This window comes from Plasmodium gallinaceum, assembly GCF_900005855.1.
Source record: "Plasmodium gallinaceum strain 8A genome assembly, contig: PGAL8A_v1_87, whole genome shotgun sequence".
Lineage (NCBI taxonomy): Eukaryota > Apicomplexa > Aconoidasida > Haemosporida > Plasmodiidae > Plasmodium > Plasmodium gallinaceum.
Window position 1 is genome coordinate 1,377,599 of NW_021628251.1, and position 17,351 is coordinate 1,394,949.

The 17,351-nt window shown below is 18.7% G+C and overlaps 7 protein-coding genes across 7 annotated transcripts; 5 read left to right on the forward strand and 2 right to left on the reverse strand.

The window, feature by feature from the left end:
• Positions 1-178: 178 nt before the first annotated feature.
• On the forward strand, positions 179-1,903 carry PGAL8A_00306100 (methionine aminopeptidase 2, putative; the record flags this gene model as incomplete). The annotated part of the gene is made up of 1 exon (XM_028672067.1): positions 179-1,903. One exon carries the CDS (start codon positions 179-181, stop codon positions 1,901-1,903), a length of 1,725 nt encoding a protein of 574 aa, XP_028528657.1.
• Positions 1,904-3,046: 1,143 nt separating this feature from the next.
• On the reverse strand, positions 3,047-3,535 carry PGAL8A_00306200 (mitochondrial import inner membrane translocase, putative; the record flags this gene model as incomplete). Its single annotated transcript, XM_028672068.1, has 1 exon — positions 3,047-3,535. The coding sequence occupies one exon, from the start codon at positions 3,533-3,535 to the stop codon at positions 3,047-3,049; it is 489 nt and encodes a 162-aa protein (XP_028528658.1).
• A 1,646-nt stretch (positions 3,536-5,181) lies between these two features.
• PGAL8A_00306300 (conserved protein, unknown function) lies at positions 5,182-5,940 on the forward strand (the record flags this gene model as incomplete). The annotated part of the gene is made up of 1 exon (XM_028672069.1): positions 5,182-5,940. One exon carries the CDS (start codon positions 5,182-5,184, stop codon positions 5,938-5,940), a length of 759 nt encoding a protein of 252 aa, XP_028528659.1.
• Positions 5,941-6,808: 868 nt separating this feature from the next.
• On the forward strand, positions 6,809-8,311 carry PGAL8A_00306400 (conserved Plasmodium protein, unknown function; the record flags this gene model as incomplete). The annotated part of the gene is made up of 4 exons (XM_028672070.1): positions 6,809-7,252; positions 7,576-7,705; positions 7,841-8,076; positions 8,192-8,311. 4 exons carry the CDS (start codon positions 6,809-6,811, stop codon positions 8,309-8,311), a joined length of 930 nt encoding a protein of 309 aa, XP_028528660.1.
• Positions 8,312-9,785: 1,474 nt separating this feature from the next.
• On the forward strand, positions 9,786-11,078 carry PGAL8A_00306500 (cytochrome c oxidase assembly protein, putative; the record flags this gene model as incomplete). The annotated part of the gene is made up of 1 exon (XM_028672071.1): positions 9,786-11,078. The coding sequence occupies one exon, from the start codon at positions 9,786-9,788 to the stop codon at positions 11,076-11,078; it is 1,293 nt and encodes a 430-aa protein (XP_028528661.1).
• Positions 11,079-11,686: 608 nt separating this feature from the next.
• Positions 11,687-12,718, reverse strand: PGAL8A_00306600 (conserved Plasmodium protein, unknown function; the record flags this gene model as incomplete). The annotated part of the gene is made up of 1 exon (XM_028672072.1): positions 11,687-12,718. One exon carries the CDS (start codon positions 12,716-12,718, stop codon positions 11,687-11,689), a length of 1,032 nt encoding a protein of 343 aa, XP_028528662.1.
• A 2,873-nt stretch (positions 12,719-15,591) lies between these two features.
• PGAL8A_00306700 (conserved Plasmodium protein, unknown function) lies at positions 15,592-17,324 on the forward strand (the record flags this gene model as incomplete). Its single annotated transcript, XM_028672073.1, has 4 exons — positions 15,592-15,681; positions 15,813-15,888; positions 16,286-16,467; positions 16,629-17,324. The coding sequence occupies 4 exons, from the start codon at positions 15,592-15,594 to the stop codon at positions 17,322-17,324; spliced, it is 1,044 nt and encodes a 347-aa protein (XP_028528663.1).
• Positions 17,325-17,351: the final 27 nt, after the last annotated feature.

Below are 17,351 nucleotides of genomic sequence, written 5' to 3' on the forward strand. Positions count from 1 at the left end.
AAGAGAAATATGCTGATATGTATTGCATTTAAAATAATTTTTTTTTATTCATTATTATAATACTAAAAAAATAATTAAATAAGAATTAAAGCAATAGATAAGAATAATTAAAATATTATTAATGAAACAAAAATAGATATTTAAAATAGAAGTATACTCAAAAAAGTTAATAAAAAAAATGAATAAATCAAACAAAAAAGTAGAAAAAAAAAATAAAAATATAGATGTGAAGAAAAAAACAATCTCAAATAATGAATCAAACAAAATAAAAGATATAAATAAAAAAGAAATAATGGAAAATGTAATTAAGGAAAAAAATGAACAAATTATAAATACCAATGAAAAAGAAGCAAATAACGCAATTCAAAATTCTGTTGAAAAAAAAGAAGATGAAAACATGAATGATGAGGTTAAAAAAAGTGGAGGTGTTAATTTAGATAATAATAATAAGAAAAATGTGAATAACATTAATAATAATAAAAATACAAAAAATTCCAAGAGTGATAAAAGTAAAAAAAATAATAATATTAATGATGATAAAAACAAATCTAATAAAAAGAATAAAAACAAAAAAAAAATAGATAAATTAGATTTAATATTAAGTGAATTTAAGAATGAAATAAATGTAAATGACATTCAAAAAAATGAAGAAAAAGAAGAAAAAGTGGAAAAAAATGAAAAAAAAGAAGATAAAGAGGATTATGATATAGAAAAAATAAAAAAAAACATAGTATTAAAAGAAAATTTTATAGAGGAGCAAAATAATAGTCATATAAGATTGTTAAAAAATTGGCCACAAGTTGAAAAAAGTTTCCAAACTAATCCGCCAACAGTACCAATTGAGTTATTATTTCAAAACCAAAATTATCCTGTTGGTGAAATATTAGATTATAAGTATGTATTAAGTGGAAAATCATTACAAGAAAAAAAGGAAAGAGAAAAAATAAGTATGGATTATTATGAAGATTTAAGAAAAGCTGCAGAGTGTCATAGGCAGGTTAGAAAATATATTCAAACATATATTCAACCAGGAAAAAAAATGATAGACATTGTTCAAGCAACAGAGAGAAAAACAAAAGAATTAATTTTAGCACAAAAATTAAAATGTGGTTGGGGATTTCCCACAGGTTGTTCTTTAAATCATTGTGCGGCACATTATACACCAAATTATGGAGATGAAACTGTTTTAAAATATGATGATGTATGTAAGCTAGATTTCGGAGTACATGTTAATGGATATATAATTGATTGTGCTTTTACAATAGCATTTAACGAAAAATATGATAATCTTATTAAAGCTACTCAGGATGGAACAAACACAGGTATAAAAGAAGCAGGAATAGATGCAAGAATGTGTGACATTGGAGAAGCTATTCAAGAAGCTATAGAATCGTATGAAATAGAATTGAATCAAAAAATTTATCCGATTAAAGCTATTAGCAACTTAAGAGGTCATTCCATTAATAAATATATAATACATGGAGGAAAATGTGTACCTATTGTTAAGCAGAAAGAGAAAAATGAAATTATGGAAGAAGGTGAATTATTTGCTATTGAAACTTTTGCATCAACTGGGAAAGGTTATGTTACTCACGAAAATGAATGTTCTCATTATATGAGAAATCCAGACAAGCAATTTGTTCCTATTAGGTTGAACTCAGCTAAATCTTTATTAAAAGTTATTAATGATAATTTTGATACATTACCTTTCTGTCGTAGATGGCTAGATGACTTAGGACAAACAAGACATTTTATGGCTTTAAAAACTTTAGTAGATTTAAATATTGTTGAACCTTATCCCCCTTTATGTGATATAAAAAATTCATATACTTCTCAAATGGAGCACACTATTTTGTTACGACCTACATGTAAAGAAGTTTTATCAAGAGGACCTGATTTTTAATCAGCATAACTCATAAGAAAAAATTATAAAATAAAAAATTTACAATTTTATTAATATGGTTTAACAATTTAAATATGATTTAAAGTGTTGAAAGGAATAATATATGTTAATGTTATTAAAGTTTAAAATTTTGTTTATTTCATTATTCTTTTTTTAAAAAATATTTTTTTTCATATTTTCCTATAAAGTATAAAAAAAATTCTGCATTTATTTTACCATATAAATGAAAAATAAGAATATAATTTTTATTTTTACCTTTTCAGAAAAATAATATTTTGTTTTATTATAATACTTTTATTTTTTATTGAAACATAGTTAAAACTATTTTGATTTTCTTATATACATATATACATTAATTTTTTAAAAATTCAGACACGTACTATAAACGAATTTTTAAATATCATATAAATAAATTTTATACACCATTTTATGTATTCATTAATTAATTTTATTTAATTTTTTATTGGTTTTAATTCCTATTTTATTTAATTCTGAAAAAAAAAATTGTAAAAACATCAAATAACAATAAAATTAAAAAGTACAAAACCTTCTTCACAACATAAAAGGTTAATTTGAAAAAATTATGATTCATAAAATTTAATTTTAAAACAAACTTATATAAAAAATAGTAGACAGAAAATATTTCTATAATTTTTAATTGCATTTTTTTTGTAAATTTTTTATAAAATTTTCGTTAAATTTTATGACAAAAAAAAAAAAAAAATATATATATATATATATATATATTATAAACATGTGATACTAAGACATAACAAATAATTATAAATTTCAATTAAAAATAAAACAAAAATAATATAGGATAATATAAATTGTTATTTAAAAATAGTAAAACATAGTAAAATATAAAATTAAAATGGAAATATATAAAAAAAAAATGTATATAAATAAAATAATATGAATAGGAACCTATAAATTAATATTTAAAAAAAATGTATATAAAATTAAATATGCGTAGTAAAAGCTCCATAGCTGGATATAAAAAAAAAAAAAAAAAATTTATTAATTAAAGATTTATATAAATATATATATATATTAATTAAAATAAAAAAAAAAAAAAGGAAAAAATTAAAAAAAAAACACAAATATTACAACAATTTTTAAATGTATGCAAAAATAAAATTATTATTTATTATTTTTTGAAGCCATTCTTTTTTCCATCTCCATTTGTTGTTGAAATTGTTGTCTGGGTGTTGGGGTAGTCTTACGTGTTAGTACAATAGAGACTACTTCTATAATGGCTAGCAAGACTCCTCCAACAATAGCATTTCTTGAAGCAGATCTCCATCCTCCTCTCATAGCTAAAACTCCACCTGTACAAAAACCACTACCAATGGCATTCCAGTGATCTTCTTTTTTTCTTACATATTGGAAAGCACAATCAAAACAACTAAATGTACCTCCCCAAACAGCAAAGTTCCCACCTAAAATTGGTGCCCTCATACGACTACTATATAAAGCTCCACTTAATATATCTCCTTTTGGACTATTTCTTGCACCTTTTAAAAAATGCCATATATAACCCCCTACACAACCCATACCAAATGCCCCACCCATATCTTCTATTATTCTATCAGGGCATGGTTCTCTTGCTAAATCTCTTTCTTGTAACATTTTCTAAAACATATCAGCTTATGAGGAAATATACTACTATATAATTTATTTGTTTAAATATATATATTTATTTTGGAAATCCACAAAAAAATACTTGATCCTTGGTAATTGCTAAATTTATATATATATATATATATATTTTTCTCTGTGTTCTATTATAATTTTAATATACTAGCTAATACTTTCTTTGTTTTTCCTTTATTTCTTTTTATACTAATTTTGTCTTTTCAATAAATAATTTATAAGGAAAAAATAAACTAAAATACGAATCAATATTTAATTCTACATAGATAAAATATAAAAAGTTAGAATAAAATTTATCATAAAAAATGTTAGAATATATATGTAAATTTGCATAGATTTTTTTAAATTATAAATTGGCATATATAAAATCTATATAAAATTTTACAATTCGTTCATTTTAATACTTTAACAGAGAATATGAAAAAAAAAAAATACAACTTTTTTCTATAAAATAAATACTTTTATCATTTTATGAATTTCAAATTCTCAAATAGGCATATATATATACATATATATATATATATATATATGTAAATTAATTATACTGTTTTTTATAAAATTTTTTTTTGTATTGAAAAAGTGTTCCTATATATAAATTTTAATTAAAAAAAAACTTCATATAAAATTACATAGATTCCCATTTAATCAATTATACGATGAATAAATACTTTGTTATACATTTATAAATATTTGTAATTTTCTTTTTTTTTTTTTTTAAATTAACGTATTACATATTTTTATTCTTATAAAAATGTTCTCATTAAAAACAAAATTTTCATTTATTAAAAAAAATTATATGTAAAATAAAAACTCTGTAAAAATATATATAAATATTATATATTTTGTTATATTATTAAATATTATTTTTAATTAAAATATATAATAAATATATGTTAAATTTAAAAATTAAAATTAAATTTTAATCTTATAATACACTTACGTTGTCATTGTTTTTACCTAAATAATATTAACAAACGAAATATTATTTTATTAAAATTATATTTTCTATGCAAAATGTATGTATAAACATTTTTTTGAATAACCTTTTTTTTTTAAATATACGATACAAATATAAATAATATATTTTTTTTAAAAATAAAGATATATTTTATAAATTACATAAATTTATTATATTAATAGAAAAATATTTTCATTTTATCTCATTTTTATTTAAATAAAAACCTTATAAAAAAAATTTTTAAAATACAGATTCATTATAAATTTCGGGTTTGCTTTATTACATAAGTACTTGAATATACATACATATGTGATTTTTTTTTTAAATGGATGTTAATTAAAATGAAAAAATATAAAAATATGTAAAAATAGAAAAAAAAAGCATATCTTCAAAAAAAAATTTTCATTTGAATAAAATTTTTCTTTAAAAAAAAAATATGAGTAGATAATTTTATTATAAAACATTATTTTCCTTATTTAAAAAAAAGAAAACAAAATAACTATAATTTGTAAGCTTTTGCTTTATTATTTTAAAATAATAAAAATATCAATTTAAAATATTTAATAAATTAAATAATTTTTTTTTGGATATTAATAGTTTTTTAAATTTTAAATTAAGCTCTTTAAAAATCCATATATTTTATTGAAACATATTCTTTAAAAAAATGAATTTTATATTTAGAAATACTGTAAATTTATCTAAAAGTAAACCATTTAATAAGCAGATTAGCAATTCTGTAAATAGGTTGGCCAACTTAAATAAAAGAAAAATTACAAACATAAACAACATTGGAAAATATGATCAGAGGTTACAAACAAATTTCAGTGCTATTAATAAAAGAACATTTTCTTCAAGTGAATCTCAAAAATTGTTGGAAGTTGTGAAAGCAGAGGTACAACATGAAAAATCCAATTATGAAGCACCAGAAAATATCAAAAAGTTTTTACAAACATCAGGATGGAAATATGAGGAACAAGAAGGAGATGTAAATATGGTGTTGACCAAAAATGTAGATGGAATGAAAATTATTGTTGATTTTCAGCTTGTTTCTCCATTTCAAGCAGAAGGAGAAAATGAAGCTCAGGCAGAAATGACCGATTTCTCAGTAACAGTTGAAAAACCAAACAAACAAGGAGGTATCACTTTTTATTGTACTACCTTACAGAATGATGAAAAATTTAGATATATGATAGGGAACGTCAAATATTATAAAAATGAAGAAGGAAAAAATTCTGTGTCATCATATAATGGACCTGAATTTGAAGATTTGGATGACTCATTACAAACTTCACTTGATGAATGGTTAGCTAATTTGGGAGTAGACTCAGAATTGTGTGATTTTATTGATTCATGCAGTATTGATAAAGAACAAAGAGAATATATGTCTTGGCTACAAAACATTTCTAATTTCATTGAATCTTAATTTTTTTTTTTTTTTTTTTTTTTTAAATCATGTTAAAATTAAATTATATATTTAATGCATGTTATTTATTTTATTTATTATTATAAAAACATATTCTCATTTATTTTATTTTTTTCTATTTTAAATGTAAAGTGTGCATTAGATAAATTTATCAAATTTTATAATTTAAGGAAACGTTTTCAATAGTTTATTTTACAATGAAATATAACTTAATAATATAATATTACTTAAAATAAGCAACTTGTTTTTATAAAATTGAAAGATAAATTAAATAATATTAAACAATTTTTTTTTTTTTTGTAGTATAAATTTATACATAAATTTCCCTGTAAATAATATAACAATTGCTATTTAAACATAATTATATTATGATTAAAAAAAAAAAAAAAAAAAAAAAAAAAAAACGCATATTTTTATTAATAAGTCATGTAAATGAAGAATATTTTTAGTTATTTATTTATTTTTTATTTTTTTATTTTTTTATTTAAGAGCAATATATTATTAATTGTTTAATTTTAAGAATAACCTGTTATTTAATAAAAAGGACATATTCTTGTATTGTCTATTTTTTATTTAATTATTTAATTTTAAAAATATTCTGTTATTTTAATAAAAGGGATATATTATTGTATTGTTTGCAATTACATTACCATATTTAAAATTTACTGATTTTAATTTATTTGTGTATATTTAACTTCAATTTGTTATTGATTCTTTTTTCCAACAACAAAGATCTTAAAATACACTTTAAATTAGTTGTTTTCTTATTTATAAGAAATTAAGTATATATATTAAAGTTTAATATAAAAGTTTCTATATATATATGGAAAGCATAAAGAAAAAAGATATTTTTGTAAATTACCTAAAAATGTGTAATAAATATGACATGGCTAATGCAGTAATAAAACATTGTGATGAAGATCACGGAATAGTTTTTAATAAGAAACCATCAAAAAATGAAAACAAATTTAGTATCATTTATGATTATTCTGTTTCTTCTATTTCAAAGAATTCAAATATTTCAAATTCTCTACATAGTTTAGAAAGAATAACAAATAATAAAAGTTTTAAAATTTTTGATAATATGTCACATCCCAAATGTTACTATAAAAGTTCATTAGAAAATTTAAAGAAAAACAAAGAACAAAAAAATGATAACAAATATAGTGACGAAACAAAAACAGAAGAAGTAAAAAAAAAAAATAAAACGACTGAAATATTTAATGATACATATGAAGTTATAGCTCCTGAGGGAAGAGGAAAATTTATAAAATTTATAGGGGAAAATTATGTATATGTCATGCTTGAAAATGTTAGCTTATATTCATTATTTAAATTAAAAATTATATTCACATGTATATATTTACATAGAATTAGATTATTGTTAAAGAAATTTGTTCTTACCAAAAATTCATATTTATAAAGAAAATAAAATATTATATATTTGTATCCAAAAAAAAAAAAAAAAAAAAAAAAAAAATAAAGAAAAACAATTTAAATATAGAATTTTTTAATTTTAATATGAATTAATATGACAGAAAAAAAAATTAAAACTTTTTTACATAAATAAATGAAAATGATACAATTATTTAAAAGTATATATACCAAGAAAATTTCCTTTTTATTTTTTTTTAGGGAACATATAATTGTTATCCAGTTGAGCTACTTAAGTTGAATTGTTCTTATCTAAAGAAAAATAAAATTTATAATTTATGTTATAATTACAAGGATATAGCTTTACGTCACACAAGAAATGTTCTAAAATGTACTATTATATGTTATGCTTTTTTTTTTGTAATTATTTATATATACCTTTATATTTTTTTCTCTAACACATTTTTTTTCAATAGTTTCTTAAATTTTAACAAAAAAATTTTTTTTTTTAAATATTTATATTCAGTAAAAAATAATTCTTTGGATAAAAATGAAGATATTTTAAATAAAGAAAAAAAGAGTTCTGATGATTTTCTTCATTTTCCTGAAGAAATGGATTATTTAAGATATTACATAATAAAAAATGATATAGAAGATGAAAATGCCTCTGAAAATGAATATTTGACTCACACAATTGTCAAAAAGATGAAACCAAAGGATAACGAAAATGATAAGAACTATTTACATGATCCTATTATTCCTGTAATATATTAAAGCAAATATAACTATTTATATATGTATATGATAAAAATATTTGTTAATATAGGAAATACTAAATTTAGAAACTTAATTTCTTATCATTTCTTTTTTATTTCAGATTAAAAAAAACGTTACCATTAAAAAGATGAACAATGAATACAAGATAGAAAAAACGAGTTCATATATTCCAGTTGATTACATAAACTTTGATAATGAAAATTGCAACACTTGTTGTTAATTAAAATATAACCATTGATTTAATTATATTGTTTCTCTTTTTACCACAAAATTATAAAAATTTTAATGAAAAATTAATTTATCATATAATTTATGATATGTTTTAATTTTGTTTTAAATTTGAAGTTTTATTATATCATATACTTTTTTTTTTTTTTTCTTTTTTTGTCTGTTATTTATAATTGTTTTATTTAGTTTATTCCGAAATTTCCTACATAAATTTATATAATGTATTCAAACTAATTTTAGCAGATTACTTTAAATTAATAGCTATTTATTAAAATACCATATGTATGTTTTATTAATGATATGAGATCATACATTAATTATAAGAATATTCAATAAGTTCTTAATTGAAGTATTAACTGTTTTACAGTTTTACTTAAAAATATATATTTATTTTGTTCCTCCTAATATATAAAATATAGATATACGAAAAAGAAAAGAAATAAAATAATAATAATGCTTCAATGAAATTTCATAATTTTACAAGTGTAATGTTCTTTTTTTTTTTTTTTTGAAAAGAAAATACAAACATTTAATTATTGTGATATAAAAGAATTACTTTTAATATGTAAAATTTAAGCTTATTTTACACGTAATTTTTCTTTTATATAATAAAATGTCTTATAAAAAAAAAAAAATTATAATTATTCTTTTAATATTTTCAGTTTTACATAATAAATATATATTCATAATTACTTGCAAATTATATTTAATTAAGATATAAAATAAAATAAATAATATTAATATGTTTTTTAAACGTAAAAATTAAGAGAAATAAAATTCAAAAAGTAAATGAAATAAATTTGTTGATAACTGTGTTATAAAAAAAAATTTAAATTCAAACAAAGGAAAGGGAAAAAAAGGGAAACATAAAAAAAAAAAATATTACCTATTAACTCGAGGGTGATTTCTTCGATAAAATATTTTTTATTCAAATTTGTTAGGTAGGTTTTCAAATTACAAAATGATACAATTTAAATTGATATTTTGGGATAAAAAAAAATAATAATAGTAGTTTTACAATGTCGTAATATTTTTATTTTTCTCATATTATAAAAATTTATAATAATACATTTTTTTAATACCATTTGTTGAACTATATTTTATATTTTCATCTAGAAAACATCTTGATTATAATACAACAGCACTTTTTTTAAATAATTTAATTATATTAAAACTAAAAAAAACAATGAATTAATAAATATATTATATTTGGCTAAGTAGAAGCATTAAAAATTTTAAATAGATATAATGTAATTTTAAAATTAACATATAATTTAAGTTTTTGAAAATTTGAATTTTTTAATTTCAATAATTTAATTTTCTCTTTTTTTTTTTTTTTTTTGTTTTATTCTAAATATATTTTTTTTTAAGAATATTTATATATGCATATCTTACACAACATATTTTTTGTGTAATTTTTATTTATATTAAGAATTTTATTGATAGATGCGAAGAAAAATATTAACATGTATTTTAATAGAATTTTTCAGAATTATCACATACAAAAAAATTTTGGAAATGTATTGAAGAGAAGGATATTGTTTAATAAAAATTATGTAAGTACATTTAATAAATTAAACAAGGTTGAAGAATTATATATTTTAAAAAAAGTTGAAAAATGTAAAAATTTGGTGAAGGAAGGATATGAATTTAAAGTAGGTATATGGTTGAACACTTGTAGTTTGTTAATATTAGGTATGATAAGTATAGGAGGATATACTAGATTAACTGAAAGTGGTTTATCAATAACCCATTGGAAATTTCAGGGTATAAAATATCCAAGAAGTAATGAAGAATGGATGGAAGAATTTGAAAAATATAAAATGACCCCTGAATATAAAGAAGTTCACTATAACATTTCATTAGATGAATATAAGAAAATATTTTTTAATGAATGGTTGCATAGAATGTTTGGTCGTGGTATTGGATTATTTTTTGTTAGTGGTGCTGGTTATTTTTTATTTAAACGCTCTTTGAAAAAAAACATGATTAAAAAATTAAGTTTCGTTTTAACATTAGGGATATTTCAAGGTTTAGTAGGTTGGTGGATGGTAAAAAGTGGTTTTCATAAACCTGAAACTGAAAACAAAACTCCAAGGGTTTCTCCATATAGATTAGTCTTTCACTTGTTGTGTGCAACTGTAACATATAGCTATACATTTGTTAATTCTTTAACATTAATTGAATTAGGAAAATTAAGAAGGCAATTTAAAAAAAGCAAATTAAGTAGTTGGTCCGAATTTTTAAGAAATGAACTGATACACGGAATGTATGAAAAAAGAAATATTACTAAGAAAATGAAATTAGGGTTATTTGCATTTACCCTGTTGACTTTTTCTAATATTTTGTATGGAGGTTTTGTGGCAGGTAATGATGCAGGTTATGCTTACAACACATGGCCAAAAATGTTAGATAAATTTGTTCCTGATGATGTAAGAAATTTTTATATGCAAAAAAAAAAAAAATATAAGCAATTATTTGAAAATACTGCAGTAGTACAATTTAATCATAGAATGCTTAGTTATATAATTGTTTTAAATAGTTTTCTATTGTATTATTATTCTAAAACATTATCTTTGAGTAAAAAAACAAGACGGTTTTTTTTCTTACTACCAATTATTACAACTACTCAAATGCTAACAGGTATAAGTGTTGTAATTCATCATGTTCCCATATATTTGGCCTTAGTTCATCAATTCGGAGGTTTTTGTGTTTTATCTACCCTTTTACATTTACTCAAAAGAATATATATGATATAAATAAAAAATATCCTATTTATTTCTATATTTATAAATTATTTAAATTTTCATATATATTGAAATATCATTATAACTGTTTTGATACTTTTATCATTAATTGTATTTTATAAATCTTTTAATATTTTAACATAATCCTTATATTATTTCTATATGGTTTATTTTTATTTTATCATAGTTGATTTATTTTTTTTTTTTTTGTTGAAAGTTTAATTATATTTAATAACTCATATTTCTTTAATAAATATTCTCTAAAAATATTATTAATTTAAAAAAAAATATATATATTCTTTCATTACATATTTTCTATATATACCAATATTTTTTTTCAATATATTTTTTAAAAAAATGGTTGAAATTCATGAAACTGTTGAACTAATATAAACATTTAAAAATAAGTTTATACCTTTGTTTATTTTTTTATAATTAATAAAATAAAGAAATGGAAAAAAATAAAATAAAAGAAATGAAATTGTAATAAGCAAATATAAATAATGTAATTATTCTAATATACACCTTTTTTTGTATGAAGATATATATATATATATACAAATTCATCTAAATAAATTATTTTTAAAATAAAATACTTAAATTATGTTTTAAAAAATTGTTTATTTTATTTTTTTTCTTTTAAAAAAAGAATCTATCATTGGTTGATTCCTAGGAACTTGCAAAGGATGCTTTTTATTTTTTGTAAATATCATATTTTGTGTTTTTCTTTTTTCTTCTTCATCTTCTTTAATTTCATTTAATTTTTTGTTAATATCATCAGGTATAATTTTTTCTTCAAGAGATAAACACATAAAACCTTTTATAACTAACCAAATAAATGCTCGTAAGTTATCTCCATTAATTTTATAATGTTGTTTATTAAATTCTATTAAATAGTTATCTATATATTTTTTATATTGGTTATATTTATCTATTTGTTTTTTTTCTTCTTTTATTAAATTGAATGGATGTCTATTTTCATCCGATTTATATTTTTCCAGTATTTCTTTTTCCATATATTGGGCATAATCTGGAAAAATAATTTGATTTTCTATTATGTAGTTAAATAGAATTATGCATTTAAAATTATAAAAATTCTTCACTTTATTTATATTCGGCTTATAGTAAAACATTTCATTTTCATGTAATTCGTCACACACTATTTTTAACCTATCTTTTATTCTGTTAACGTTTTTTTTAAAAATACTTAATGTATTTTTAATGACTTCATTTTTTGTTTTCTCATTGTCATTTAAGATATTATTTAAGTAGTTCTCTAATGTAATAAATTTATTATGTGAACAATTTTCATATATTATAGATATAAAAATAAATATTGCATCTATTGGATAGCAATAATAACTATATGCATTTTCTAATGCATAATTGTTAATAAATATTGAAATATTATTTTTATTTATTTTATCTTTTTCATGCCGTATTGTTTCAATTTTTGGGTTATAATAGTTTCTTTCAAGTAAATATAATTCATTAGTTTCTTCATTAAAATGATATAGAACATTTTTTGATGGTTCTGATATACTAGGTAATTTTATAAAGGAATAATTTTTAATTTTATTCCTTTCTTCTCGTTCATTTTCATTTATTTCTGTATTATATATATGAAATAAAAATGCATTTTTATCTTCCATATTTAGTAAAACCCTTTTTAAAAAACATACATATGTAATACATTATTCTCTTTTATTTCAAAGACATTTAAAAATCTTCTAAAAAAATTTACGTTAATTTAATTTTTTTCAAGAGAATATTTTCATTAATCATTATCTGATCTTTTTTTTTCAATTAGTTATATATATATATATATATATATATATTTTCTTTTTTTTTTTTTTTAATAGTAAAAAATATTTTAATAAATGAAATATGTAATGTTTAATGAAAATATATTTGAACTCTCTAAAAAAATTATATTATAAATTTTTAATAATGGTAAATTTATAGAGAAATAAATTTATATATTAATTTCTATTGGGAAAAAAAAGTGAAAATAAGCAATGTAAAAGTAATAAAAAATGAAATTAATGGAATCATAAGAAAAAAAAAAATATAAAGAAATACGTTTATTGAGTAAAATATATAATATTAAATTTATATATTTTTTAAGAATTTATGTCTTAATATTTATAAATGAGATTTATACTGTATTTTTATATCAATTAATATGCTAAAATATGTGTCCATCTTAATTTATTAAAATTTTTTTTTTTTTAATTTAAAATTAAATTAACAAAATAAAAATGTATAATGCTTTATTTATACCAATATTTTAATTTATGTAATTTTGTGTAAAACAACTTTTAATATAGAAATATGTATTTATATTGCAAAATTATTGATTATCAATATTTTATTTTTAACATATTTTTCCATTAAAAGAGAATCAAGGAATTAAATATAAAAATAACATATATTTTTTTCATCATATAAAATAAATGCTATAATAAGAAAATGTATAAACTATTTAATTTAAACAAAATAACTTTTTATATAGAAAATATGATGTATTTACTTTACCTCTTTAATAATTTTTTCTTTATTATTAAGAGAAATTTATATATATTATAATATGTAAAATAGGATACCATTTCATAATTTTTTTTTTATATGTATGTAAAATATATTATGAATAGTTTTTATTATTAAGATAGTTACCTTTAATTCATTTTTTATTCTTCTATCAACCATTAAAATCTTTTGTTTTTCCATAAATTTTATATAGCAAAAACTGTTAGAAGAAATTATTTTTTTATATTATGAATTTTTAATATAAATAATTTAATAATGTTGAACTATATTATTTAAAAAAATAAATAAAAAGGAAATGATTTTTTATTTTTGAATGTTCATTAAGTATTAAAAGAGGAAATTTTAATTGTAGTATATTAATTGTAATTTATATAAAGTTATTTTATAATGAAAAGTCATTAAAAGAATACTGGGAAGAATTATAAAGAAAAAGTTTTTCTAGTAATTTTAAAAGAAGTAGTAAATATAAATATATTACATTATTTGATATTGTCATTTCTACATTTCTACAAGTTAAAATGAACTTTATAAGAATAAACCTTGTAATGATGTAGCAACAAAAATATAACTTTTTTATGAAAGGGTATGTAATCATTTATATTTTGGATACATATAGTTTTATTCTACATTATTGAAAACTGTGATAAAAACGTTTCTATATATTCATATAATAGACAAACAAAAACTTAAAAGTTCTTACTTTCTTTTTCTAAAAAACAGTTCATGCATATATATTTTTATATCTTAGATTCATAAAAATGCACACAAACAAATTATGCTGCATAAACTTGCACAATCTTTTTTAGATAACAACATCAATATAAAATTCCTTAAATTATATACCTTTTATAAAACTCCTAAATTAATATATCTATCTATAATCATTATAAATTCTGAAACCTGTTTTTGCACACAAAATAATTTAAACTAGTATTACCTTATAAATGATATACAGAAAGAATATGACATTATTCTAAATAAGATTTAACATTATATCATAAGAATGTTTAATTAAAAAAAAAAAAATAAAATATATTTACTAAAAAAAAAAATAGAAAAATAATGTTTTTCATGAATATATAAAATAGAAATTTGTAAAATATTTTCTATTTAATTAGCAATGAGTTATTATATATATATGTTTTTTTCCTATATAATGTTCTATAGAAAACAAAAAGGGCTTTTAATTTGTGTATTTTGAAAAAAGAAATTTAAAACAAGGATAAGTTAACTATTTACATATTTATCTGTTACATAAACTTTTTTTTTTTTTTTTTTTTTTTTTCCCATGTGCTACGGCATAAAATTATATTATGTTAAAGCACTTTTTAAGATTAAAAAGTTTGTAAAAAAAAAAAAAAAAACAGTATCTACAAATTTCATTTTAAAAACGAACATGAAAATTCTACTGAATAAACTTTATATATATTACAAGAAAAAGACAAATAGATAAATTCGTAGAATTATTTTAAAATGTAAATAAATTAAGGAGAAAAAAAAATAATATACATGTTAATATTTCATGAAAAAAAAAAAAAATAAAATAAAATAACACAACGGTAATATAGATCTATTATAATGCCTTAATGTGCAAATTATTAATTTTCTTTTCGATTTTTTTTTTTTTTTTTCTTCCAATGCATTATTTTACATATCTCATAAAAAATTGTAAAATTAAAAATTTTGTGTGAAAATATAGAATTCTAACTATAGTTTTCATTTTTTTTTTTTTTTTGAAAAGAATGAAAAAATAGAATAGAACATATTCATAACTTTTAATATGTATATACATACATATACATTTATCAAATATATATTTTAAAATTTTTAAGAAATTATACACATATTTTAGAAAAATTACAAAATTTTCATTTATATAGTATCTTTACATTTTTTTTTAATTTATTTTGTTTTTTTTTTTCATTTAAAGTAACATTTAAATTTTAAAATATTTTTTATATTGAATTTTTGTAAAATGGGAAATATAGCTAGTGAACAAAAAAAAAAGCCAATGACATTACAAGATTTAACTACAAAAATAGGGGAATACAGAACTATAAATGAGGTATATGAATGTAAAATAAAAAAAAAAAAATAAGATATAAAAATAATTAGAAGAATTCAATAAAGTTTTTATAAACGCATAGAAGGAAATATATATATATATGTGCATATAAAATTAATCTTCACTTTCAGGGGGATCCTGAAATGGTAGAAGATCCCGAGTTTCCTCAGGAGATGATGCTTGAAGCTTTGAATAAAAATAATACTAGTAAACATTTTATAAAAATGAAATTATTCATGAGATATTTATTTTATAATTAAATTTTTTTTTTTTTTTTAAATATTTCATTAGATAAATATAATTATATATTTTAAAAAAAAAAAAAAAAATAGTATATAAGTGATATTAATAAAAAATTACTTTATGTTTATTAATGATACAACATTAATATATAGAATTTTTTTTTCTTTAGAAAATGTCTAAATATATTTTTATTAGCACGATTCAAATAAATGATATACCTTTTCTATTTTTTTCATTATTTGTTTATAGTTTATTATATAATGTAGAATTTTTTATTTAGAGTATACTTTTTTTTTATAATAATTAGATATATAGGACATTATGTTTTAATTTATTTGACTTATTTTGGTTACATTTATAGTTGAAGGGAACTCAATTCAAGGAACGTATGTATATTATCCAAATAAAAGAAAACCTAAAATGTGGATAGGAAATTATAAAATATTAAACCCTGAAGATATCTTATGCAAAAATGTGGCAGAAAAAATAGGAATGACTGAAATAGAATGGAAAAACTATATCAAAAGAAAAAGTACATTTCAGGTTATAATCTATATATATATATATGTATATTTTTATAATACATATAAATAATTATAAAGAAAAAAAAATATATAAGAACAATAAATAAAAAATATATGAATTATTTTTATATATATGTTAAAAATAATATATATATATATATATTTTTTTTTTTATCTTAGGAAGAACCAAAAAAAAATGAAAATTTTCCACATTTTAATTACCCTTCCTCTGAACAATCAAGAGCATTAAAAGAAATAATGAAGAACAGTAATATTGATTATTCTTATGACAAAAATGAATTTTTAGAACATTACAATGATAAGGGATACATTATAGATTCTCCACATTTTAACAATAATCATGAATTGAAAAATGACTACGATTATGATCAATATCCTAATAATATTGAAGTGATAAAAAATGATTATTCACTTGATGAAAATATATATTGTGATAAGAAAAGTACAAAGGATAAAAAGATATTCGAAGACAGCTATATCAATAAATTAAATGATGAAATTACAAAAATTAGGGAAGAGCAAGAAAGAATGATTAATGAGGAATGCAAAGATATATATGCATATTCTAAGTCTAATACAGATCATATAATTATTCCACAAAAGAAAAGATCCTTTTTAATAGAAGAAAACGATACAATTGCATATGATAATAAGAATATAATAGAAAAATTAATGAATGAGAAAAAAAATAAAGTCAATTCACAATTTTGTGCTTTAAAACAAAAAAACAAAAAAGATGGGTATAAAAATTTATCGTCCATGAGTACAAAAGGAAGTTTAGGTTTAGATAATTCTAACATTAATGAAAATATATCAAATAAAAATGTGTATTTAAATAGAACATTAGTAAAATAAAGAAAAAATTGTATAAAGGTAACATAA